Source organism: Zeus faber (assembly GCF_960531495.2).
Source record: "Zeus faber genome assembly, chromosome: 21".
Classification (NCBI taxonomy): domain Eukaryota; kingdom Metazoa; phylum Chordata; class Actinopteri; order Zeiformes; family Zeidae; genus Zeus; species Zeus faber.
The window spans coordinates 7348467-7373954 of record NC_137208.1 but is presented as its reverse complement, the minus strand read 5'-3'; the positions used below and the strand labels follow the sequence as shown (position 1 = coordinate 7373954).

General features: G+C 44.3%; 1 protein-coding gene across 2 annotated transcripts in view; it reads right to left on the bottom strand.

Annotated features, from left to right (window-relative positions):
• Positions 1 to 25488, bottom strand: part of tbc1d22a (TBC1 domain family, member 22a) — a 163981-nt gene that overhangs the window by 72299 nt on the left and 66194 nt on the right. For both annotated transcript variants that reach the window (XM_080022691.1, XM_080022690.1), the window contains exon 10: positions 2763 to 2869. In XM_080022691.1, coding sequence (XP_079878817.1) covers positions 2763 to 2869 — 107 coding nt within the window. The remainder of the gene's footprint in view (positions 1 to 2762; positions 2870 to 25488) is intronic.

The window sequence follows — 25488 nt, the reverse complement described above, 5'->3', positions numbered from 1 at the left end:
CATAAGTTTTGGTCTTTGTACAAACTTTGGTGTGGCGTTCCCACTTCCTTATACCTCAAGTCTCTCTAGGTCGTCCTGAGACGAGCCTTCCATCGTTGTTTCCAGTCAAGTGAGCTGCGTATAATCACTTCAGAGAAATACTTGAGTGGAACGTGGGTTCAACATTTCATCACTCCACTTTGGAAAGTTTCAAAATACATCATGGGAAATTTGAAATAAATGAGCTGGAGTTGGAATCCCCTAAACGTCTCAGCTCCAACATTTTTACACCTTTAAAGTGCAATTAAGCTCTCTCCTTGACTTCTCAAAAGCTTCTTTTTTTTTTCCTCCTTCCTACGCTATTGTTGTTACATTTTTGGTGGATAGATATGGAACAGTTAATGAGTTATACAAAGGCAGCCATCATGTACTCGATAATTGACATTTGGAATACTGTTGCTGTGAAACATTAAAGTATGACCTCCGACTAAAAGGAGCAGCCCCTGGAAACATTTCCGAGATCTTAAGGAAACCACGAGGAAAATCAGGTTGGTTTGATATTAGCGTGAGTCTGCAGCCTCCGCTCACACAGTGTGAGCCACAATCCCAAGATGTGCGATTCCCTGTGATCACCGTTCTGCTAAATCCTACAATGTGAGATGGAAAACAGCTCTCAAATATGTGACGCTGTCTTTTGAAAGTCTTTTGGTGTCTCCCTTTCATTAGCTGAGGTAATTCACCCTGAGTATTAAATTGATATAAATATTTAGGATGTTTGAGCGAAGCGGGCAAAGATCTCTACTCCAACATCACACATTACTCTATAATTCAATCTTTCTCTCAGTTGGATTCTTTAACATGGGCTTTTGAATTAATTGGCCAATAGTGGCACTATATATATATCAATATCATGTATGATTCTATATGATTATAAAAGCAAAGCTACTTGAGCAGCAGGACACCAGAGCATCACTTGAACGTGTTTAACAGCTTCAAGACCGAGTGAACACACACACACGCCTAAGTCACTAATAAAGAGAGATAATAAAGTCAGTCGCGCGCGCACGCACACGTGCACACGCACACGCACACACACCCCCACACACACACACACACACTCCCCCCTTCTTGTGGAGATGGATAACAACACAGCTACTGTTGTTATGGATTGTAAACTCCACTTTCCTCTTAATGGAGAAGCAACAGCAGTTGGCACAAAACTGTGATTGAATTAATAACATAAAAGCATGATTAAATATTTGGCTATGGTGGGGAGTTATTAAACATTTGGCATTAAAAGCTTTATTACATTTTTGGCATTAAGGTATTTTCTTGTCTTGCAACATTAAACAATCACCCTCTGTTGCCTACATGCACCGAGGGAATAATTAACAACGCCGCAATCAAGCCTGCGCAGTGCGCACCTAAACACACACACACACACACACACACACACACACACACACACACACACACACACACACACACACACACACACACACACACACACACACACACACACACACACACACACACACAATAATTGACAACAAGAAATCAAGAAATGTAAATATTGCCCATGTAGCAGTGGCTCACATCATGAGAGGAGTTATTATTCTTTTAACTTTTCTGCTGTTGAGAAAAAGAAACTGCAATATAGGAAAGAAAAACAGAGGATGAGGACATAAAAGATAATCCAACAAAGAACATGAAAGAGAGGGCAGAAGAAGAAGAAAGCCGAGGGAGGGAGCAAGCCGGGCAAAACCAATTGTTCTGACACAGAATAGCATCCAAACAGATGTGAGAGAGAGCGAGAGAGAGAGAGAGAGAGAGAGGCAGAAAGAGAGCGCGAGGGAGAGAGAGAGAGAGAGAGAGAGAGAGAGTAGAAGGGGGCACAGAGGGCGAGGTAACTCAGACAGGGAGGAGAGGGGAACAGAGTGGAAGCAAAAGAAAGAGACAGAGAATGAGGTGGAAAAAAAGAGATGGAGGAAGAGACGGAGTAAAGCAGAACTGTGGATACCACCTGGTGGACTGACAAGCCCTGTGTGTGTGTGTGTGTGTGTGTGTGTGTGTGTGTGTGTGTGTGTGTGTGTGTGTGTGTGTGTGTGTGTGGCGCACGCGGCAGCCCCCCCAACCAGCGAGGCTCCTTGAAAAGTAGATATTTCAACCTCTCCAACATCGTGAATGCTGTGATGCTGGTGTTAGATGTAAGGTAAAAAGCTTTAACGCGTTTGAACCGTAACTGTATTTCCTGTTCTGCGAGGCGCCGTCTCCTTTCTATTTCATATTAGCGCTTTAAGACTTCCATTCACTTGCACTCGCAACTCCTTTTTCCTCAGTTTGAATATTAAAAAAAAAAAATAAATGTATTGAAGAAAAAAATGACTTTGATACTTTGTTTGGAGGTTACGCAACCGCATTCCGCTTTAATGAAACACCACCACAGTCAACGACTGAATTAGTTCCGATCCGGTACGAGACTGAATTTGTTGAGCCATCTCACTAATATCTGATTGAGCGGATACTGAGGTCGAGTCCGTACCCAGCCCTTAAGTTGAGGACGGCCTCAAGCTGTGTGCGTTGTGGTGAGTGGTGAGCGACGCTGTTGAGATGTTTGAACAGGCAGAGGCCATTGAGTTTTTCGCCGGGCGCCCGGGATGGATGTGTGCAGGTGAGATGAGTGAGTGCGCCGCCCCATAAGAGGAATGGCCACCCCTCCGTGGGCTCTCATCGGTACATGTGTGCACTTGTGTGTGTGTGTGTGTGTGTGTGTGTGTGTTTACCTGGATGCCATCTAGCAGTTTACTCATGCACCAGAAGCTGTCTGCCTCGATGTTCCTCAGCGCCTCCTCCTGAAGACTTGACACATCAAAGTTCTCCACCTCCTCCTCTATGGACGTGCGCACACGCAGACGCGCACACACACACACACACAGGCACGCACACACACACACACACACACAAACAGGGAATTAGCTCAGGAATGTGCAATAAATGTTGTACTTATCTTTCACAAGAATATAAGATCATAATCCGTTTAAGAAACAGATATTTTTCCAAAGATGAGGAAAGGAGGCAAATCAGCCTTTTTATATGTTAAGTTATTCCACGACATGGCAGGAATGTAATGAGCGAGATAACCTGCAGAGTAAAAAACTCAATAACTAAAGAATTTGTGATGTGTTTTTGATGTGGTTTTATTACCCCTGAATTCCACTGAATCAAGGGGTTCCTGTCAGCTACGTTGCTGAAAGTAGCTCAGTTCGTTTCTTTAAAGTTTATTTATTTGGAATATCACGTATCACAACATGCTTTTTTACAATGCAGCGTGTATTGAATATATGTAAATGTGCGACACAGTTAAATATTGTATAACACTGCAAGATCTAAGAGTGTAAGAATTTAAGGTTTTGGACAAGTACCACACATAAACCGTAGGAAAAATAAAGATGCAGAAATAAAAATATGACATTACTCTCCAAGCTATACCAATATTTTGTAACCTATAAGGTACTAGCACAGCAGCACCTTTCCTGAATCCATAAAGACCGCAGCCGGTGTCAGAGGCTCGACGGGAACTAGTCACTTTGGTAGGAGGTACGGAAGGGCCGGACACCGATAATGATGTAGGGAGGAAAAGGATTTTTCCCCAATCCGTCGGAAAGTGTTTTCAGCTATTTTGGCCGGACACATGAGAAGCTGGAAGACGCAGAGCAGGGGAGGTTTTTGAAAAATCAGAGACAGAGGGGAAAAAAAAAAAAAAAAAAAAAAAACATAATCAAACCGAACATCTACAAGACCACCGGCGGTGAACCGAACAAAATCTGAACTGCGACTCAAAGAGTTTAAGGTCAAGAGACTGATCCCGTGTGTCCTGCCCTAACCCATTATCATAGGTAGGTTGGTCCATTGCGCGCGCGCGCGCGCACGCACGCACGCACGCACACGCGCACACGCACACACACACACACACACACACACACACACACACACACACACAGAAAGGCGGTAGGTTGTGACTCCAGCCTGGTAGATAATAAGTCAACAGAGGGAGGGAGGTTGGAGGGAGTCATCACACAACAAATCCATCTTCAACCATCCAAAGTGTCATGGTGATGTGGGGACAAGTGTAAGGACTAGACCAGAGAGTATTTCACGGGAGCAGACTGCACATCACTCATATGCTGTTTTCATACGGGGACTCTGGAAATTGTCCGGAGAACCAGGTCTGCACATTGTCCCAAGTTCCCCTTCCACACGTGTAACTCACAACGGGAGCTTGTCCGTGTCGAAAGCGTTCTCATGTAGTGTAAATACTCCGTTTGGTCGAGGAGGGGCGTGGCGCCTGGGTGGAACGTGCAGGAGGCGGCAAAGGGACTCGATCAGGGATTAGACAGAGTAAATACTATATACCATCGCCTGATAAATATCCCCCCGAATCGCTAGGGTGAAACACGCTTGTTGCGCTTGGAGCTGTTTCATTGTGTACACAGCTCATTCACCACATGCCGTGTAAAGTCTTCAACTATCGTAAAAAGCCACCTATATGCACACGCGTGCACATTAGGGGTGCCACGGTGAGGAACTTTTGCCGCCGCTTAATAAATTGGGGGGGGGGGGGGGGGGGTGTCCCCGTTATGCACGGGCGCTAATTACTCGGGATGATGACGCATGGAGAGACAGGTCCCAATCTAGACATGATGTAACGTCTTCCGCTGTAAAGCCTCTCTCCTCTCGACCCGTGATAAGAGAAATGTGACTCCGCAGACTGTGCTGTGACTTAGCTGTGACAAGTATTGATAACACATTTAGTATTTTACACATTAAGAGTTTTTTATTATTATTATTTAATTAACGTTGGAACTGATATGCGACAATTAACTAAATGGGTTTTTATTTGCAGAGTTTTCTATGAAAAAAATAAAATACAAAAAAAAAAAAAAAAAAAAAGCAAAACGACAGTGGACGCCTGAACACTGTAACACCGGCAACCCTAGTGCACATGTGCAATGTCATCAACACGCCCACCCGCTCGTCACGAATTCTCCGGACAACGACCAGCTCTCTTCACACATGGGCTCAACGGGACATTACATACACTACATTACTTCGACTTTGTACTCGGGAGCTGGCAGTGCAAAGTCTGTTTTAATGTCCGGTCAAACTGATTCCGAGATGCGTGTTCTCGCATACAGCTCCCCCGGGTAACGTCTAGATACAGCGAGTTCAGGGTTGCAGTGCATGTGTGGAAGCGGCTTCAGAAGCGCGGCAGAACCCGGGAGAGGAAAGACGAGGAAAATGGCGAGGAAAAACTGCGGCTAAGGAGAGTCTTCCGGGTCAAATGAGCAGAAGCACCGGCAGCCTACACACAGCAGATGTATCAGATGTCGTGCCCGGACGTGACCGCCGACCGGAGTTGTAGCTCGCGGCACCTCCCCTGTCTGGCTGCGGCGTGCCAGCACTTTGCAATGGCTCGGGATGCTCCAAACCATGTATATGGGTGCAGACATTATGTACATAACAGTCGCTACACAAACTGTAAATGAGTGGCGAGTGTCCAGTGAACCAAGGCAAAGGAGGGAAAAGCTAAGTGTGAAGGACAGAGAGAGAGAGAGAGCTAAACTACAGCAAGGACCCTGGCCATCTTTTCTCCAGTGGAAGGAGCACGAATTGAAAACCAAGGGATTGAAACAAACAGAGAGAGAGATTTAGGAGCTTTAGGACAGAGAACTAGGAATGTATGAATGGGGAGGAAGAGAGATTTAAGTACAAAATGATGAGCGCAGGAGCTGGAAGCTGGCAGGTGAGAAGGGATGGAGCTGAAAGGGAGGTAGAGATTGATGGACGAAATAACAGCTGATACAGAAAGACGGGGTGAGGCAGGCAGGCAGGCATGCGGGCTGCTGCACTAGGGCCAGCATCGGGTAGTCTTATCTTATTTTAGGTACTGATGTATGGATCCACAGAAAATATGTATTTCTGCAACGCTGTCTTCAACGCTGTATTGCTGTTTTTTGTCGCCTCTTTTTAATCCAATACATATTAAAAAGTGCAAAATGAGGTTAAGCATAGTACGACAAGGAATGAGCAACTCAAACTGAATGAGAATTGGTTAAAAATAAAGTCCTCTTTGAAACCAATTGAACAGGAAGAAGGGAAGGCTAAAGGGACTTGAGCCGTCACAATTATTACATAATTGCCCCATTGCAATTATTTGGGCAGATGGCAATATTTTTTTGTAAAATAGTTTCCACAAGAAAACAAAATTCACAAGGATTTGCATCCAACTTTAAGTTTTTTTTTTTGTTTATGTCCCAACAAATATAAATGAAGAGTCTAGCCAATATTGTATGGTCCAAAGTTCAATACATGCCTTTTCTGCAATAGATGGACACCTACTATCAAATGAAGTTTTATTTTATGCCACTATAATACTGGCATGAAATGAACAAAAAGAAATGCAATTATTTGAATAGCAACTGAATGTCAATTTAAATGTCATGATGGTGATTGCACCATGACGTACACCAAGTGTCATTATCTTACAAACTATCTTGCGCGTACTTCTACTTGTATTTTGTATCAGAAAATGAACAAATTCTGCCGAGTATAGTTTTCAGCTCCGTTGGGTGCTATTACAGCCAGACAATCATCCTGTTCTTCGGTCTCGAGTCCACCGCCGGCTAAGTTAGAGCCGGGTTTGATGAAACGTGCAGCCGCCGCGGGAGTTATCCAGCTGCGAGCGCGTCAAGTTGCCAATCATCTCCAGTGAGCGACTTCAATGCTCAGTGTCGTCTGATGTCATTACCGGCGCTAGTGTGTGACGGACGGCACAGCTCTGACAGGCTTTTGACAAGCCCATGACAAGGCACTGGAGAGGAGATGGGGCGGGTATGATTAACAGTGATACAAGGGGGGTGGAGAGAGAGAGAACGAGAACCTTAACCGTTATTGGTCTTTGAATGACTTTTCAAATATATATATATATATATATATATATATAAATACACACATACACACACTGCATATGCATTGTATAGTGTATGCCTTGCTCATTAAGCCTGATGTCAAAGTCAATATCTCTCTAGAAGCCAGTATCTACATGCCAGTCTCCCCTCTCTGCCTCTGTATCCTCCTCAATCACAAATGTGCGAACACACACACACACACACACACACACACACACACACACACACACACACACACACACACACACACACACACACACACACACACACACACACACACGGCATCTCAACTTGGTAACCTTGGCAACCCCAGTGGAACACTGCACAGGATGTAGTACCGGGCCTGGACTACAATGCTTCCCAACACCAATTAAGGGGTCAGGGAGGTATGGGTGGGGGTGAGAGAGAAAGGGAGAAAGAAAGAGAGAGAAAGAGAGGGAAAGAGAGGGAAAGAGAGCAAGCAAGCAAGGAAGAAAGAATCCACCCACCCAGGAAATACAAGTAGATTAAAATAATAAAAAAATTAAATAACTGCTATTTATAACATGTCACCACAGGCTGAGAGGCGGAGTCCATCCACCCGGTCAACCCCCACTCTTATTAGTGTCAAGGAGCTGATTTGATTTCCTCTAAGGTGCATCGATAACAGACGCCACGGTTGAAATCAACTAAAATGAACTACATCGAAAATCTATAAGCGGAGATTTCACGGCCGGAGCGGAGCCGCGGTACATTTAACCAGTGAGGGTCAGATATCTGATTGCTTAAGAGCTGTAATGAGGTGCGAGGACAAAGAGGCTAAAGAAAAGACGCTTCACACACAGTGCGGCGGCCGGTCTTTGTTGTGATTAAAGCGTGGCCGCGGGGCTGGCGTCCAACCCTGGACCTCAAGTGCACAGCGGATTAGACAGGACGGTTTCCAAGCGTCCAGGGGTTGGAACTGGAATGGAGGATAGCTCGTCACAATAACAAGGACAGCGTAGGATGGGCTGTGAGCGTGGCAGAGGACACCGCCGGTTTCGGATGGAGCACAGAGCGGGGATGGGAACGTAGGACAACAGTGCCCCCTGTGGACACTGGGGGAAATTACACAAACAGCAGCAGCAGTGGCACTGTAGCAGCATATGGCTGGAAATGGGAGGCTGGTGATCCTTAAAGTCAGCTTCAAATTGCAATGAATAAAATGTTCAAGAATGTACGTATACGGTTTAAAGTGACAAGTCCCCGGAGAGGATTCTTCACTGGGACTACCTCCTGTAATTACATCAATTAAACAACAGTTGAGACCTTGTCCATCTTATCGACAATTAGCTCTAGAGTCCCTCTTTCATTATAAGGCCTACCTTCAAAGTAAAAGTGCAGCTTTATTCCTTTATTTTGACCATGGAAGACATTCTCTACGCTTTATTAATGAAAGAGTGGAAAACGTCATTTATACGGTGCTTGCAAGTGCGCACAAATTCATAAAAACACACAGTCAATTAATATACCCAAAGTTAAGAATAATAAACGTTGTGATTATATGCAGTTTACATTTTTACATTTACATTTAGTCATTTAGCAGACGCTTTTATCCAAAGCGACTTACAATTATTCAAACACCGACGGACGCAGCCATCAGGAGCAATGAGGGGTTAAGTGTCTTGCTCAAGGACACTACAGCATGCTAGCAGGAGGAGCCTGGGATCGAACCAGCAACCTTTAGATTACTAGACGACCAGCTCTACCTCCTGAGCTACCGTCCCCCCAGTTTAATTCACTATGTCAAAGGCGTCCGATCCCTCGGTCAGACACACGTCTCTGCACAGCAGGGGGTTGGAGCACTGCATTTTCTGACCCTCCATAGAAGTGAATGACCTTTTTCAGATTCAGTGCATAAGGCTTAAGATGGGACACCTTCAGTATAAGTCACCCTGCCTCGCCCATGTCACTTCTCTGGTCGTGTGGGTAAAGGTGGTAAATCCAAGATGGTTGGGTCACAAGTCTATGCAAATCTCACATATGCATCGATGCCTGCGTGACTTGCACTTCAGGCCAGGTCAAGATTGCGAATGAATGATTCCAACTTCAAACCTTCAAAGGCTCTATTGTTAATTGTCTTGGCAGGGGAACCGGACCTACATAAATACAGATTACTGGTGGACATGTTGCGATATAAATGTGTATACTGCAAAAAAATGAAACGATGGCATGGAATTAAACACTCTTTTGTGAGAAACTTACACTGAGATTTATGCACAGCGCAAAATGACACAAAAGAGGCAAAGTAAGTGGTAAGAACAAACGCACACACACACAACAAACAGATTCATACACCCAAACGCATGAAGAAACGCTGGCACGCACCAAAATCCACCCTCCACACACACACACACACACACACACACACACACACACACACACACACACACACACACACACACACACACACACACACACACACACACACACACAATTTTACAAACATAAACCAAAACTGGAGCAAGCGCTAACTTGGAAATGGGTTGTGACAGATAAAAACAAAAATGTCTTCAAAAACAAATCAGTAAAGGGAGAACATTTTTCAAATCAATTCACAAGTCCTTCGGTTCAGCCTGGTTTTCATTTCCCTACAACCAAATCCGTTCCAACCCTCAAAAAAGCTGTCACTTACATCAAATGCGGTGCACTTTGAAGGATGTGATTCATCAGAGCCGCCTTCACACATGCACGGCGACCCTGAAATGACCCAGACATTACCCGGAGGAGCTGTATGTGTGAACGCAAAATGTCCGAGTCACTTAGACGGGAGATTACCCGGACGTTACCCAGCCAGCACCCCGAGTACAGGGGCCGGGTGCGGTCCCATCGAGTGGTATGTGTGAACAGAGCAGGTAATTGTCTGGTGCATTCACAGCGAGCGAGTGGGCCTGTCTCATGTTGATGACGTCTCTTATCATGCGCCAGTTATTTACCTTTGTGCGGATCCTCGTGCACGGAGCCTAGCTGCGGCGTACCCCTTTCTGCTTTCCTTTCCACGCTCTAGTTGATATTGCGGATACGTCCAAATACATTGAGCATCAACATAAAAACTTTTTTTTTTTTACAGCAACTGATAGGTCTGTAGCCTCGTCCGCAATCTTGGGTGCGCTGTAAAACTCCGCAGCGTCATTGCGTCACGTCCTGCCGCCTGCATGCTCTACCCAGGCTCCGCCCCTCGTCTAATCCCAACGGATTATTTCCAGTTTGTGAAAAAGCGTCTGACACGGACAATCTCCGTTTTTTTTTTTGTTTTTTTAAAATCTTAATTCATCGTTCCAACTATCCTTCTTTCTGTTTGGGACAGCCCCAACCCCCTCATTTACTTCCCATCTTCTGATCCACCGACTCAACCCCCTCTTCCTGCTATTCATCCCACTACCCCGGTTTCCCCCTCTCTATTTCCAGCATGTGCCCAGTACTTTGGTGTTCAGTTTGTCCTGGCGTGTGTGTGTGTGTGTGTGTGTGTGTGTGTGTGTGTGTGTGTGTGTGTGTGTGTGTGTGTGTGTGTGTGTGTGTGTGGGCGCTTGTGTTGGGAGGCCAACAGTCTGGGCACTGCCAGCTGTGTGGGCTTGGCAGGATGATATACCACCCCAGAGAGATCAGCTCATACAAATACAGAGACGCGCACGTGTGTGTATATTGTACGTACACACATTCACATTCACATACGTAGAAATTGCTGTGCGAGTACAAACACACACAAGCTTACACACACGTGAAAAGCGCAGGGGCAGAATCTGTACATAATAGTACCTGCTCTTCACACAATCATATAATAAGCTGAGCATATGCATATGCGCGCGCACACACACACACACAGCTCAGTATTTCACGCAGCGTGCCATGTGTTGCCATCTGCCCTCTGCCACTGTGGGCCACACAATAATCACAATAACGTGATGTAAGGTGATAAACGAGTTGATTCGACCTGATGAAATCACAAATTGCGAGTGTTACATGTACGTGTGTCCCTGTGTGTGTGTGTGTGTGTGTGTGCGCATGCGTGCGTGCGTGTGGCGCACGAACAGCAATGAATGCCTTTTGACAACCGTCTGTTGGTTTGGATAAATCATGAGCCAGTCGGAGTGGAAGCCTGCCAGGGACCACACTACCCGTTTAAACCAGATTTCACAAGCCGGAGCGCCGATGAGGACGCGAATCGGCTCGCTTATCATTTATAATTCACGGTGGCGGTTACGCTAAATCGAATGAATCTAATGACTTCCAATTTGAGATGCCTGATCCAAGTATGTCGCAAGCCGGGTTTTTACCTTTGAAATGACAACCGGGTGGAGATGGCTCCGGGGGTCCACAGACACACACGCACACACACACACACACCTGTTGCACATGGGATGCTACAATTCCTCCGAGCCCTCCGACCTTATTCTCATGCCACACCTAGCCCCAGGTTTCTGCAACAACAAATGTGATTTCCCCAACGTGGCCCAATTAGCATGATTACAGTGGTGCTAATGAGAGCTCAGCAACTTCCAGAGAGGCAGCGTTCATGCTTTCATACTTGGGATAATTGAGTAGGGAGTGAACCTGGCAAATATGGTGCCACCAACACCTTCAGCCTGTACCCAAAACACCTATAGGGGGAGTGCAAACACACACGGACACAAAGGTACAGACGTGTGAGCTACAGCAGGTGAAAAGAAGTTGGTGTTGGTGTTATGTCACCCAATAAGAAAATGCAAGACACATTTCCTTCCTCCTTTTGTTTCAATTTTTTAGAAAACTCAAATAAATATGAACAAAATATGTAGAATTTCATGGATAAAATGAATGCTTGGATCTTTTCAGTGAAGAGGATCATCCGTCTCACCGTAAGGAGAGGAACTTTTCAACACACTGCACCGCGCCTCTTCTCCTCCGCCGCCCACCACGCCCCACTCCGCTCCGTACGTTCTTCTCTAATCAGGCTTGTCCCCCCCCCCCCCCCCCTAATTCTACTCATCACAGCATCATGAACGTTATTATCTTATCTTTGATATCACAATCCAAATCCGATCCATAAGGTTAACTACTCTTATGAAGAGCGTAGCGGTGCGTGCCGGCACTTCTCACAAGCTGCCGGTCTCTTTTCTGTCCTTTCAAGTGGACATACTGTAAAATACATCAGACTTTATTGAATCGGAGCAAACTTTTTCTTTGACTTATTAGAGCACACAAGCTGCGAGCTCCTGCAGCTCGCGCTGCGGCACTGCCCCCCAACGCTTCGCTCCAGCGAGACAGCACACAGTGTATTTTCCGACAGAGGTTCGTTGGAGATCACATTTATTTTGTCTTTGCCGTCAAGATCCATGTCTGACAATATGACTCACAAAAATACTGGGAGAATCTTCGAGGCTCGAAATCGAACGCTCATTTCGATCGGTTTTCGATTATGAATCAGAATCGGGACGACCGCCCTTGATGTATCATGGTAAATTGACCCAAAAAACAAATAAGAGGCCGCTGATTCTACCTGAAACTTCCATCACCCTGTGACTCCTAGAAACCCATTCCAAGACTCACACTACAGTAGGCAGAGGGTTTGACTCACAAATCATCCACTGTTCATCATCTTTTCTCTTTTCTTCTCACATTTTCAATGTGGCTGGATAAGAAGATTTCTTTCCATCAGATTGCAGCGCTACGTTTCCTGGCTCATCAGAACCTTGTAGCCCAGTCTATGGCTTGATGAGGAGCCCTTGAGGCCCTACAATCAACACTATCACTCCGACAATGCTCTCATGCCCCACTATCGACACCGCAAGCCATCCGTCAATACATCAAACAGCAGGGCACCAAGGCGGTTGGCGACATAATGTAAGCCCTCAATATAAAATGCAGCGCAGCTATTAATACCATATCTGTCAGTGTGCAGACACATAATGACCCACTTGCCCCGAGGTAGACTGGCGTTTAATGTTAAATACGACTCCGACTATGCTGTAACCACCCCTGCCAATATGGCTATTCACTGCATGGGGCCCTGATATGCTGGCTTGACTGCCCGTGTGTGAATGGGTGTCTGTGCGTGGATATTTTTGAGAGCATGCGTTTAGAGTTAAACCTCAAGCTCCTTTGCTGTACGTAACCATGGTGATGGCGGAGACAGAAACGGCAATGCTTGACATGAGCTCCGTATCTTGTTTGCTGCCGAAATAATCTCTTTACGTCCCAATTCCCCGGCGGTGTGAAAAACATTATGACACGGGAGGGGGGACAACGTATTGGATTATATGTCTGACTTGCATTGGCAATGTTAGCCATTCAGACATCTTAGGTCCTCTGGGGCTGGTCTGGTAGTCGCGCACATGGGTGAGAACATAGTTACAATCCAACACCACTACTAGAGACACATTAACCAATGACCTGAAATACATGGCAACTAGAATCCCTTTCAAAGGTAGATTACATTCTCTCTGGCCATTTAAATTGAACCTTCTGTGCAGTGCCATGATCTATGTATGTCTTCACCTGATTTATTTTATTTTGTTATTTCGAATTGTATGATTTTTTTATTATTCTTATTTAATGTGTTGAGTCTTCTCATATACTGTACAGACTTGGACAAATTTGTTGGTACCCTTCAACGAAATGAGAACCGACAATTTTCTCTGAAATAACTTGAAACTCAAAAGTAATTGGCATCCATCATTGCTTATTCCATATTGAATAAAAATCAGACTTTGCTTTTGATTTTTGATTCAACAGAATACTTTACATAATAAAACTAATGAAAATGGCATGCAATGTATGATGGGACCCTAAATCTGGTTGCACAATCTTTAGAGGCAATCACTGCAATCAAGTGATTTCTGCAGCTCTCAATGAGACTTCTGCACCTGTCAACAGGTAGTTGGGCCCACTCTTCCTGAACAAACTGCTCCAGCTGTCTCAGGTGTGAAGGGTGCCTTCTGCAGACTGCATGTTTCAGCGCTTTCCATAGATGTTCGATAGGCTTCAGATCAGGGCTCATAGAAGGCCACTTCAGAATAGTCCAATGATTTGTTCTTATCCATTCTTGGGTGTATTTACCTGTGTGTTTTGGGTCATTATCCTGTCGGAGGACCCATGACCTGCGCCTGAGACAGAGCTTTCTGACACTGGGCAGTATGTTTCGCTCCCGAATGCCTTGATAGACTAAAGATTTCATTGTGCCCTGCACAGATTCAAGGCACCCCGTGCCAGACGCAGCAAATCATCCCCAAAACAAAACCAAACCTCCTCCATGTTTCACAGCAGGTTTGGTGTACTTTTCTTTGAAAGCTTAATTTTTTCATCTGTGAACATAGATCTACATAATATATCCATTTTAGCAAATTCCAGTCATTACAGACCTTTTTTTATGTTTTTAAAACAAAAGTGGAGTCCTCCTGGCTCTTCTTCCATGGAACCCACTGTCACTCAAAAAGCGACGGATGGTGCGATCAGACACTGATGTACCTTGACCTTGGAGTTCAGCTTGTACCTCTTTGGAAGTTGTCCTTGGCTCTTTTTCTACCAGTCGCACTAACCTTCTGTTCAATCTGGGGTCGATTTTCCTCATGCGGCCGCGTCCAGGGAGGTTGGCTACATTCCCATGGATCTTAAACTTCTTTATAATATTTGCAACCGTAGTCACAGGAACATCAGCTGCTTGGAGATGTCTTATAGCATTTACCTTGAACATGCTTGTCTATCATTTTCTTTCTCTCTTCTCAGACAACTCTCTCCTTTGCTTTCTCTGGTCCATGCTCAGTGTGGTGCACACGATGATACCAAACAGCAGACTGCTTTTCTCCATTTAAATAGGCTGAATGACTGATTATAAGATTGAAGACATGTGTGATATCAATTGAAGAAAACAGTTAGTTTGAAATATCACTAAAATCCAATTTTTTATAATCTTTTCTAAGGGTCCCAACAAATCTGTCCAGGCCATTTTTGAATATAATTGATCTCTTTAGCAATAATTTATCTCTTTTCACAGTTTCTTTGCTTTACTCTATGACATACCAAAGGCATGCAGGTATACATGAGAAAATTGCTTTTAATCTCTTAACTTTTCAGGAGGAATGAAGCATTGTTTGAATGAGCTGTCAGGGTACCAACAAATTTGTCCACGTCTCTATACACAATGTGCTGTATAAATAAAGTCAAATCTCTGCCTATTTCCAGGAAGGGCAACTGGCCAAGTTTTGTCAGCACGTGTCACTGCATACAACCTCTGTAAGAAATATCATGGTTGGATGTGTGTCACTGTGTGTGTCAGATTCTGTGTGTGTGTGCGTGCGTGCGTGCGTGCGTGCCCCCTCCCAACAGCTTAGCATGCATGTGTTTTAGTGCTGCTAAAGATTACAAGTCCACCTGGAAAGCTTTCTACACAGTGCTGGTCCCATTTTTATCCATTAATCTCAATGGAAATAATTACGATTTAGTGCTGTCGCATAGCTCTGGCGGCAGTAAAAGCTTAGCTTGTCTTTAGCACCTAAGAGTGCTGAGCAAGAGAGCATCGTGATGTAAACGGACCTTAAATATCCACTTGAAATGCAGCAACAAGAGTCACAATTTGGCTTTCCAGTCGGCCTCCCCTAGCTCGGTGCGATTAGTGGGGCAGCATGTATCTAAAGCCTGGTTTTTACTTCCCTGTGCACTTCACATCCTCTCTACAGAGAGAGGGGCTCACCAGGCTCTGCATGAGCCATCGACACGGAGCCTCGATGAGGTCTGCATTGTGAGACCGGAGAGGGCTCGCTGGTGTATATGAGGTAATGCCAGATGACAGATAAGATGGTGCAAGTCCATGTAATATTTTGTATGTCAGTGGGAGTACCTTATCATCGACCTATTGCAGGAGGGTCAGGACAGGAGTATTGTCATATTTTTTGGTTCTGATTAGTATTCTAGCAGCTGCACATTGCACAAGCTACAGTTTACCAATGCAACACTTGGATAGGCCAGGGAAGAGGCTGTTGTGAGTCTAGAGGAGATGCGCAGACAAGTATTTCAGCATCTGTCGCGGAACAAAAGGAAGAATCTTGCCATTACTTGAGGTGCCAGTAGGTAGGTTATGTAATATTGTTATCATCACTTGTGTATTCAAGTAATCTTTGACATTAATCCAGTTTTGAGAGAATGGTCTCAGCTGACTGCCCACTCCAAGCTACAATATGAAGTAGAATGGGATAATCACAATCCAGTTTTTCCCAGCGGCCACAAAAACTAAGGTTAAGGTTTAAATACACTCTTTTCTTTAGATTGCAGCATTTCAACATTGATTCCGATATTGCCATGGACTGTGTAATACATGATGATGGAATACAGGCTCTGGGAAGTATGAACCTTTTCTTCTCCGACAGTAAGAGGCCTCTCCAGAAAAGAGGAGGCTGATTAATTTATCCTTCCTAATTAAAGGCACATTTAGAAGTGGAAGGAAAGTTTGCAGAGATGTAAAGTGATGGATCAGTCCATTAAGTCATTAGTGTGTGGTAATCTGCAGTGTTAGTTAGGACAAAAAACCATTAGGCACACAGTAGTAAGTGGACGTAATAAATGGCAGCCGAAACAATTAAATCCCACCCATGGAGGTTGGAGAGGGGATGCGAGCTGTGTCGACTTCAGAAGTCTGTGTTGGGTATATTCAGGATGTGGGCAAATGGGCATGTACTTGTGCGCCAGGGGTCGTGTTTGTGTAGAGGGACATCCGCATTAACTTCTGTATGTGTGTGCCTTTGTGTAAACGTGTGAATATGTATGTGTGTGTGAGAGAGAGAGACTGTATGTACATACTGATGCAACCCAAGGCACCACACACCACCAATATCACAGCAGCACTGACAAGTGACTCTTTCAATTGCCTCCAATTGCATCAGGTCAAGCGGAACACATCTCGTTGGTGACAGAACGATGAAACAGATTCTTTTTTTTCCCCCATATCACAGCAGACAGAGGAAAAAGAAGAAAAAGAAGAGTAGAGGCGGGAGAGAAAAAAAAAGTCGTAGGAAAGAAATGAGGTTCAATTTCTGGCTTTTTATAGTCGAGTAATTAACTATATCCAAAAATATTCAATAACCCCTGTGATTATTCATGGAAGATGAATCATTTCTTGACAGGACTATTTCTCCAAATCATCTCTGAGCACTGCTGCTTTTTTATCAGAAATGACGAGAGAATCTCTGAAAAATAAGAGCTGCCCCGTAGATGAAAGGCCCCGCTATCGATCCCGAGCCCCGTCGGGGCCCGGTTCCGAGCGCGCTGGGAACAGCGGCTGGTGGACCTGTGATCTCACCGGCCACCGCAGAGGCCGCAAGGCCAAACACAGAGCTAGACAAAATAAAGTGTTAGCTTATTTATTTTGGGAGGGATGATGGATGGTCTATTTCAGGAATTAGATCAAAACTGGAACCGACAGTTCAGAAGGCCAGAAATGAGCCGGGTTCCATCACTGGAGTCAGAACAGTGGTCGGATGCCCATTTTTCACAGTTGACTAAAAGCTGTCGGTTCTGAGAGGCAGTTAACGTCTCTTTCTCACTGGACGTTAAAATAGAATTTCAAGCATTTCAAGAAGAGGATTCTATATTTGTCACAGTCATGTCATTAAACTATGACTTTGGAAGGAGCAATGTGGAATTCAAACATACTGTGTTGTACAAAAGCACTGTGAGATAATGCCGTCTGTCCATCTGGTCCACACAATCGGTCAGTTGGATGATCTCCCTCCCTGTCTAAAACACATTGGCGTACGCCAGCCTGTATTTTAGCAACTCCAAAATTATGGGTGTTCCTCCATCAGTGATCCAAGTGTGACTTGAGAGTATGAAACTGACAGAGAAAGTCTTGATATAATTTGCTGTCTTAATGTGTTCTGTTGACCCTGAAACCAAAATAGTTAAGGCCAAGGGGAAGTATAGGTGACAGAAAATAAAGTTTTTTGAGAGAAAAAGCGTTTCCCGGAGTGCAGTTACAAAGAGGCCCACACAACGTGAACATACTATCCAGGATTGACCACATTTCTGGGAATGTTTCAGTCCCATCTATATAAATACATATCTATATAGATATATATATCTATATCTATATAAATGTATATATAGAAATTTCTTTCCATCGGATTAGTGATCAGTTGAGCTTGTTTCGCCTTGTGGTTGCTTCTGTGAGAGTTCTATGTAAAGAATGTGGTGGCAGTTGGGAGAACAACACTTATGAACGCAGCCAAGGAAAAATATTTTTAAAAAGTAGTAGAAAATGGGAGGGCAGCAATTAATAGATAGATAGATAGATAGATAGATAGATAGATAGATAGATAGATAGATAGATAGATAGATAGATAGATAGATAGATAGATAGATAGATAGATAGATAGATAGATAGATAGATAGATAAAATAAAACAAAATGAAATACAAAACAAATGACAGCACAATCAAGTAACACGTGGTAACATCTTTGTCAGCTTGACCAGGGGAAAGCTGACAAAGGTTCCTCACCAGATCACATCAGCAAACTGTCAAAGAAAAGGGTAATGGCCATAAAAATTAAAAAAAATAAAAAAAAAAAATGGAAACATATGACCACTGATGTAACCATCATCAGTGGTAATGTCAAATGTGGTTGCTGTGGGTGTGACTGTTAAAACTTGTTTTGACGCCAGCCAGGCCCTTTAGAGTTTACACCAGCACTTACGCCACAGAAGCACATTCTGTCCAAGCCAGGAAGCTAAATTTACTCCATTGCGGGATGTGAGCGGGGGAGATTAAAAGGGAAAAGGGCAGTAATGCAGGTGCTGGGGGGGGGGGTGGGGGCAGCTTCTCGCTGAATGTCAGTCGTCGTACTCGTTCGTCCACTTAGCAGCTCGTTAGGGCTAACAAGAGCAGTTAATCAGAGACAGCGGAACAGCGGAAGGCAGGGACGACATTGGGCTGACCGTGGGGGAGGGAGGGAGAGCGAATAGTCATTACTCGCTCCTGGGTTGAGATACACTCCACTAACCGCTCCATCTATTGGGGTGGGGGGTGGCAATAGAGCCAGAAAGACAAAGACACAAAGACAAAGTCAAAATAAGTGAATATGAGACCATAAAGAGATCAAAGTAAAGCCTCAAAACAAAGGCATACGTAGTATGGGGATTAAAAATAAATTAAAAAATGGGGATAATATTGGGATATTTTTAAGGTATGACTCTTCCCATAACATTCAAAGTCTCCAAAACCCGAAAATAGAGACAACTGCAACAAATAGATAAATACATATGGACTCACTTTATTAGGAACACCTCTACACCTACTTATTCATGCAATAATCGAATCGGCCAATCGTGTGGCAGCAGTGCAATGCATAAAATCATGCAGATCCAGGTCAGTAGCTTCAGTTAATGTTCACATCAACCATTAGAATGGGAAAAATTGTGATTGTTGGTGCCAGACGGGCTGGTTTGAGAATTTCTGTCACCCCTGTTCTCCTGGGATTTTCACCCACAAAAGTCTTTAGAGTTTACTCAGAATCGTGTGCAGCAGACAGTCTTGTATAATTCTGGACTTCATTCAGGACCTGTGGATTAACCCATCTCTTATTTGCAAGGAAAGGGAAGAAAAATATGCTTTATCACTCTGAGCCCAACATCGGGCCCTTTTGAAGTTTACACAACTCTGTCCACCCGGGCCAACAGGCAACCAGGTCTGGAAAAGCAATTAACAAGCAGATGTAAAACCCCTCAACTGATCCACAGGAGGGCCACGGACTTTATGATTAAGTCGTCTCCCTCCTTCTTCCTGTCTCACTCTGACGGTCACACAATAAACACTTCAAGGCACAACACAGACCCTGGCGTCTGGACACTCCGGGAGACAACAGAACAACACAACCTTTGTTAATAACCCTGCTGTCCCGCTAGAAAACACACACACCCCCCACACACATCGCCGCTCCTACTGTTTATCACCAAAGTCAAACGGAGGTGCGAACTCCCCCAGGTCCCCAACCATAAAACTAGTAACAGGTCCCCTGGACCTTTCTACAATCATTCTCTTTTGGACAAGATTGTATCAACTCGACCGTCAGTAATTAAGTCAAACTGTAACCAAACAAAATTTACACTACACGTTTCTATTCAAGTGGACTCCGCCACTCCTCTACGAATGACGGAGATGCCAACATCCTGATTAAAATATTTCTATCATGAACCTTTGCTGCCATCAAGGGGCTGAAGATAAGAAGTACCTCCCGACAAAGTTTTAGATTCATTCATTCTCTTTCCTCAAATTAAGTGTTGTGTTTTAATATAGTACTTAAAAATAGTACATGTATTGATTTGTTAAGCCAAGTTGTTATTAACCAATATCATTCTTCATAAGTTTATTCTTCATTGAATGCTATATGATATGATAGGATATGAATGCTATGCAATGGCTGGATGTTTTTCTTCAACCCCCTAAAATGATTTCATTTCGGAACAGTGTAGTTCCGTTGTTCAATCATTAGATTGGCGGTGATAGAAGGAGTGTGTGAAATGTCTGCGTAAAATACAAACTTACTACTCGTAAGTAACTTTAACCTAGTTGTATACAATAAGACTGTTAAAATCAAACAGCTGACGGGCACTTCTCACTTGTTACAAAATCCGGCGGACACCATTTGTCAAGGTTATTTTTTTTTCCTACCCAGAGCCCCATCTGCCAAAATCCCTTTTGCTCCTTTTCTTTAACAACGTACAATGTAAGTTGTTCTAGTTTTACCTAAAACCCCTGGACCTACGCCTGCACAACGCCAGTCCGTTTTATTTCAACTTTATTAATCCTCCAAGCTCTCCGGTAAAATTATGTAAACTAGTGACCCAATTTCTGGAGTTAATAATAACTTTGTAATTATCCTTGAACGGCCAACGACATTACTTGCAAGTTCTTTTTGAATGAGTCAACTAGCAACAGTTAAGTACAACCACTCTCCGATTCACCCCAACGGCTCAACAGGCGCCTGCATAACAGACATTACATCACCCAACCTTGCTGTAACTCCACCTTTGCACGCTGCCTCCTTAACGGGACGAAGGAGTACCCTAATGAATCCGCATCTCTCAAGATCCTCTGATTCTGCGCTCTGGTGGATTGTCCTCGCTGAAGTGTATCGTGTCCTGGGACGGAACAAGCTACTACCAGACAGCTCCCAGAAGCTGAGCAATGAGACAGAACGCGTCTCTTTGCAAATAAATCTTGCAGAAGATTCTTCTTCTGGGCCTTTGATAAGAGTTTGTGTCCAATAGATGTAAACCTTTAGGTTAGAATTTAGAAACTATATTTAGTCTTTTGGGTGCTTTATTATACCCCCAATCACACACACTCTCCGTAACTGCCAAGTCAGTGTTAACTATTTTCTTTTTTGTTTATTGATTTTCTACTATTTCCATTATTTATTTCCCATTATTTTGCCTTTATTTTAGTCATAAGAAAAAAAGCCTGCATTTATTCATAAGGTCGCTGTTTGTGATGCTTAGTTTCGAGTGGTGACTGAAGATCCCTGAAGCGGAGGTTAACTCCACTTTAGGTACGAGACTGATCAATTAAGCGTAACTATTGATTTACTCAAATTAAACCCATTAGTTACTCCCAACTAAACAGCTGTTGGGCTTCAAGAGCAGAAGACCATGTCGGGTTCCACTTCTGGCAGCCAAGAACAGAAAGCTAAGGCTGCAGTGGGCACAGGCTCATCAAAACTGGACACTGGAAAAACATAGCCTGGTCTGATGAATTTAAATTTCTGCTGAGGCACACAGATGGTAGGGTCAGAATTTGGCGCCAACAGCATGAAACCATGGACTCAACCTGCGTTGTGTCAACAGTCCAGGCTGGTGGAGGTTGTGTAATGGTGTGGGGAATTTTTCTTGGCACACTCTGAGCCTGTTCATACCGATCAATCATTGCCTGAATGCCACAGCCTATTTGAGTATTGTTGCTGAGCATGTGCATCCCTTCATCCCTTCCCGCCACAATCTACCCATCTTCCAATCACTACTTCCAGCATGATAATGCACCTTTCACCAAGCAAATGCTGTCTCAAACAGATTTCATGAACATAACAATTAGTTCAATGTTCTTCAGTGGCCTTCCCAGTTACCAGATCTGAATCCAATAGAACACCTTTAGGATGTGACAGAACGGAAATTTCCAGCATGAATGTGCAGCTGACATTCACAGGAATTGTGTTGATGCAATCATGTCACCATGGACCAGAACCTCAAAGGAATGCTTGTGGAAAACATGCCAAGAAGAACTTAGGCTGTTTGAGAGCAAAGGGAAGCCCTTCCCATTATTAGTATAGTGTTCCTAATAAAGTGCTCAGTGAGTGTAGTTCACTGCAATTTTTCCTTGGTGTAAGCTGATGTCTTGGCCAAAGTATGGCGTTAGAACAGGAGGATTTAAGTTTCTGCGCCTTTAAACTTTTGATTTGAATTTATATTGAAAATCTCTGAGTTTTACAGAGATCATTAAGAGGCGACTGTTCTCTGTGTTTGGAAGATATCTGCAGTCTGTACTTGTGTGTGAGACAGAAAGAGAGAGCAAGCATGATAGAGATAAAGAAAGCCATAGAGAGAGCCATCCAGAGAGAGATGGCAACTGTATGAGTGACTGGGGTCGATGCAGTGATTGGATATCATGTGGAGAAGTTACACAATAGAAGATAAAAATAAGAAAATATGAAAATATGCAATAAAAATGTTTTTCTTAGAAAGCAATAAACATCCTAGAATAGTTGTATGTAAGATTGAGTGTGTGTGTGTGTGTCTACAGTATATTCAGTTGTATATTGCATAATGCTACCTCAGGCATGGCATAACAGCTTACTGACAATATGTTTCCTCCTCCAAAGCGCACATTGTTAACACCCACAACCGTGTGTGTGTGTGTGTGTGTGTGTGTGTGTGTGTGTGTGTGTGTGTGTGCGCGCCTGTGAGTGTGTGTGTGTGCGTGCGTGCGCATGTGGGTTTGAGTGATATTCAGACGCTGTTCCTCAGCAGGGGGCTCTCTCCCTCACCCCTCTCTCTCTCTGATATGTTTGATCATCCTGGCATGGATCTATACGGCAGTAAAGTACCTCCCTTCGTACTCCAGCTGCTGTTGTACACTCTTGTTTAACGCCCGCTGTGTCTGACCATCTCCGCTGGCAGTGCTCCACAGCCGGGCTAGCCGGCTTTATCTGCATGGCCAGACCTGGCCTTTTATCTTACATTTACACCAATGTGCGACATGTATCGTGAGGCCAAGTGCGCCAAGATGCTTTGACGGGCTGACATGTTGACATGCTGCCAACTGTCAAAGCAGCAGATGTCAGTACTGGCTGCTGAGGGAAAGGTTCCCAAAGTTTTTATCATGGCAAGGACCCCCCCCCTTCCAACAATATGCTCTGGCTTTGGACCCCACCCACAAAAAAAGTACAATATATTGTTGCTGCGATGTAAATTTATATTTAGTTAGATTAGAGTTATACACATTTTATGAATTTAGATTTGGAATCTGAATCTAAATATATTTTGTGCATGGAAAAAAACAAAAATAAAATGTATGCAAAACTAACAACAAAAGACTCAAAGATTCAAAAGATGTATTCGTCACATACATATTGCGCGGTGTACAGCATGTAGTGAAATGCTTTCTGGCAAACTCCAGAGACTGTGCTGGGCAGAGTATTACAAATAGAGAAATAAAGATAGGAATAAAAATAAATAATAGGAATAAAATATAAATCTATTTAAGGCATTTGAAATATACCAACAATCAACAACAGAAACCATATGCACATACCGTTTTTAAGTACATTTTGCAATGTTTGCTGGGTAATGTTTGAGAACTGAAAATAATAAATATGTAGTAATACTGTACAGATGTGCAATTAAACATAAAATGTGTACAAAGCATTAGAACAATGAGGTGAACACCGTATTTATGAGGTGAGTGCTAGGTTGTGACAGAGTTCAGCGTCCTTATGGCCTGGGGGAAGAGACTCTTTGTTTCTCTGTTCTGGTCTTGCGGCTGAGGAGGCGTCTGCCTGACTGCAGCCACTGGAACAGACCATGGTCGGCATGGTGGGGATCCTTAATAATCCAATGTCCTGTAGGGGGGTGTCTTTCATCCCGGTGGTACGCTCAGTTGAACGTTCCACAATCTGCAGGGCTTTTCGGTCCTGAGAGGAACAGTTCCTATACCAGGCGGTTATGCACCCTGGCAAGATGCTCTCGATGGCACCAGAGTAAAACGATTTCTGGATGTGTGGCGAGAGTCTTAACGTCCTTTGTTGAGTGTCTGTACAGTACGTAATATTAACGTTAGGTCCTCAGTGATGTGTACACCAAGGTACCTGAAGCTGCTCACCCTCTCAACTGGGGCTCCCTTGATGGTGAAAGGGGTATAGCTCCTCTGCTACGTCCTTCTGAAGTCCACAACCAGCTCCTTGGTTTTGCTGATGTTCAGGTAAAGGCTGTTGGTCTGGCACCACATTGTCAGGTCCACCCCCAGGGAGCACCTTCTGATTGTTGTGGAGATCAGGCCCACCCCAACTGTGTCGTCAGCCACAGTTGGCTGACGACACAGTTGGGGTGGGGGCCAAGAGTAGAACCAACACGATGGTGTTGGTGCTACTCTTGGCCACACAATCATGTGCGTATAAGAGAGTACCGCGGAGGACTCAGGACACCGCCTTGGGCGACTCCTGTGTTGAGGGTGATGGGGGTTGAGGTGTGGCAACCCACCCTCACCACCTGGGGTCTGCCGGTCAGGAAGTCAAGGACCCAGTACCACATGCAGGGAGGTGGACTGTCTCAGGCTACATTCACACTACAGGCAAAAGTGGCCCAAATCCAATTTTTTTGCACATGTGACTCAGATCAGTTTTTATCACGACAGTGTGAACAGCACAAATCACATGGAATAAGATCTTTTCAATTCGGAATTGGGCCACATTCATATCTGGTCATAACTCAGATACAGGTCGGATTTGTTGCAATGCCTGACCTCAGTCTGAAAAGTCAAATCGGAATTCATGGGACGTTTATGTCAGTCTAGAGCACCGACCAGACCGCAGCACACAAAATGTTCACACAAAAAAGGTAGCCCTGTGTTACATGCGGACGTGTTTTTTTAAGCCACAGTTTCTGGTTTGGAAAAGATCTCACCCGTAACCATGGGAGCCACATCTTCCACTAGCTTAGCATCAAGAATGTCACTACTTCCCTGAACTCGCTGACGTCATCAGGGGTGGGACGAAACACATCTAAGTTTACACTCAGCGCGTCCTGCAGCATGGCTTCTGATTGAGCGGTCAAGCGCCTGCCCAACCTCTCCATTGGAGTTTCCTGAACCAGACTGTTTATACTCCAGTATCAGTAAAATGGCGGCGTGGTCTGACTTGCCGAGCGGTGGAAGGGAGGTGGCCTTGTAGCCCTCCTTAAACTGCGTGTAGCAGTGGTCCAATGTCCGTTCTCCTCTGTTGGGACAGGAGATGCGTTGGTGGATGAGGGCTGCGCCCGGGTGTCTGGTCTGGTGTCTGTTTAGTACGCCAT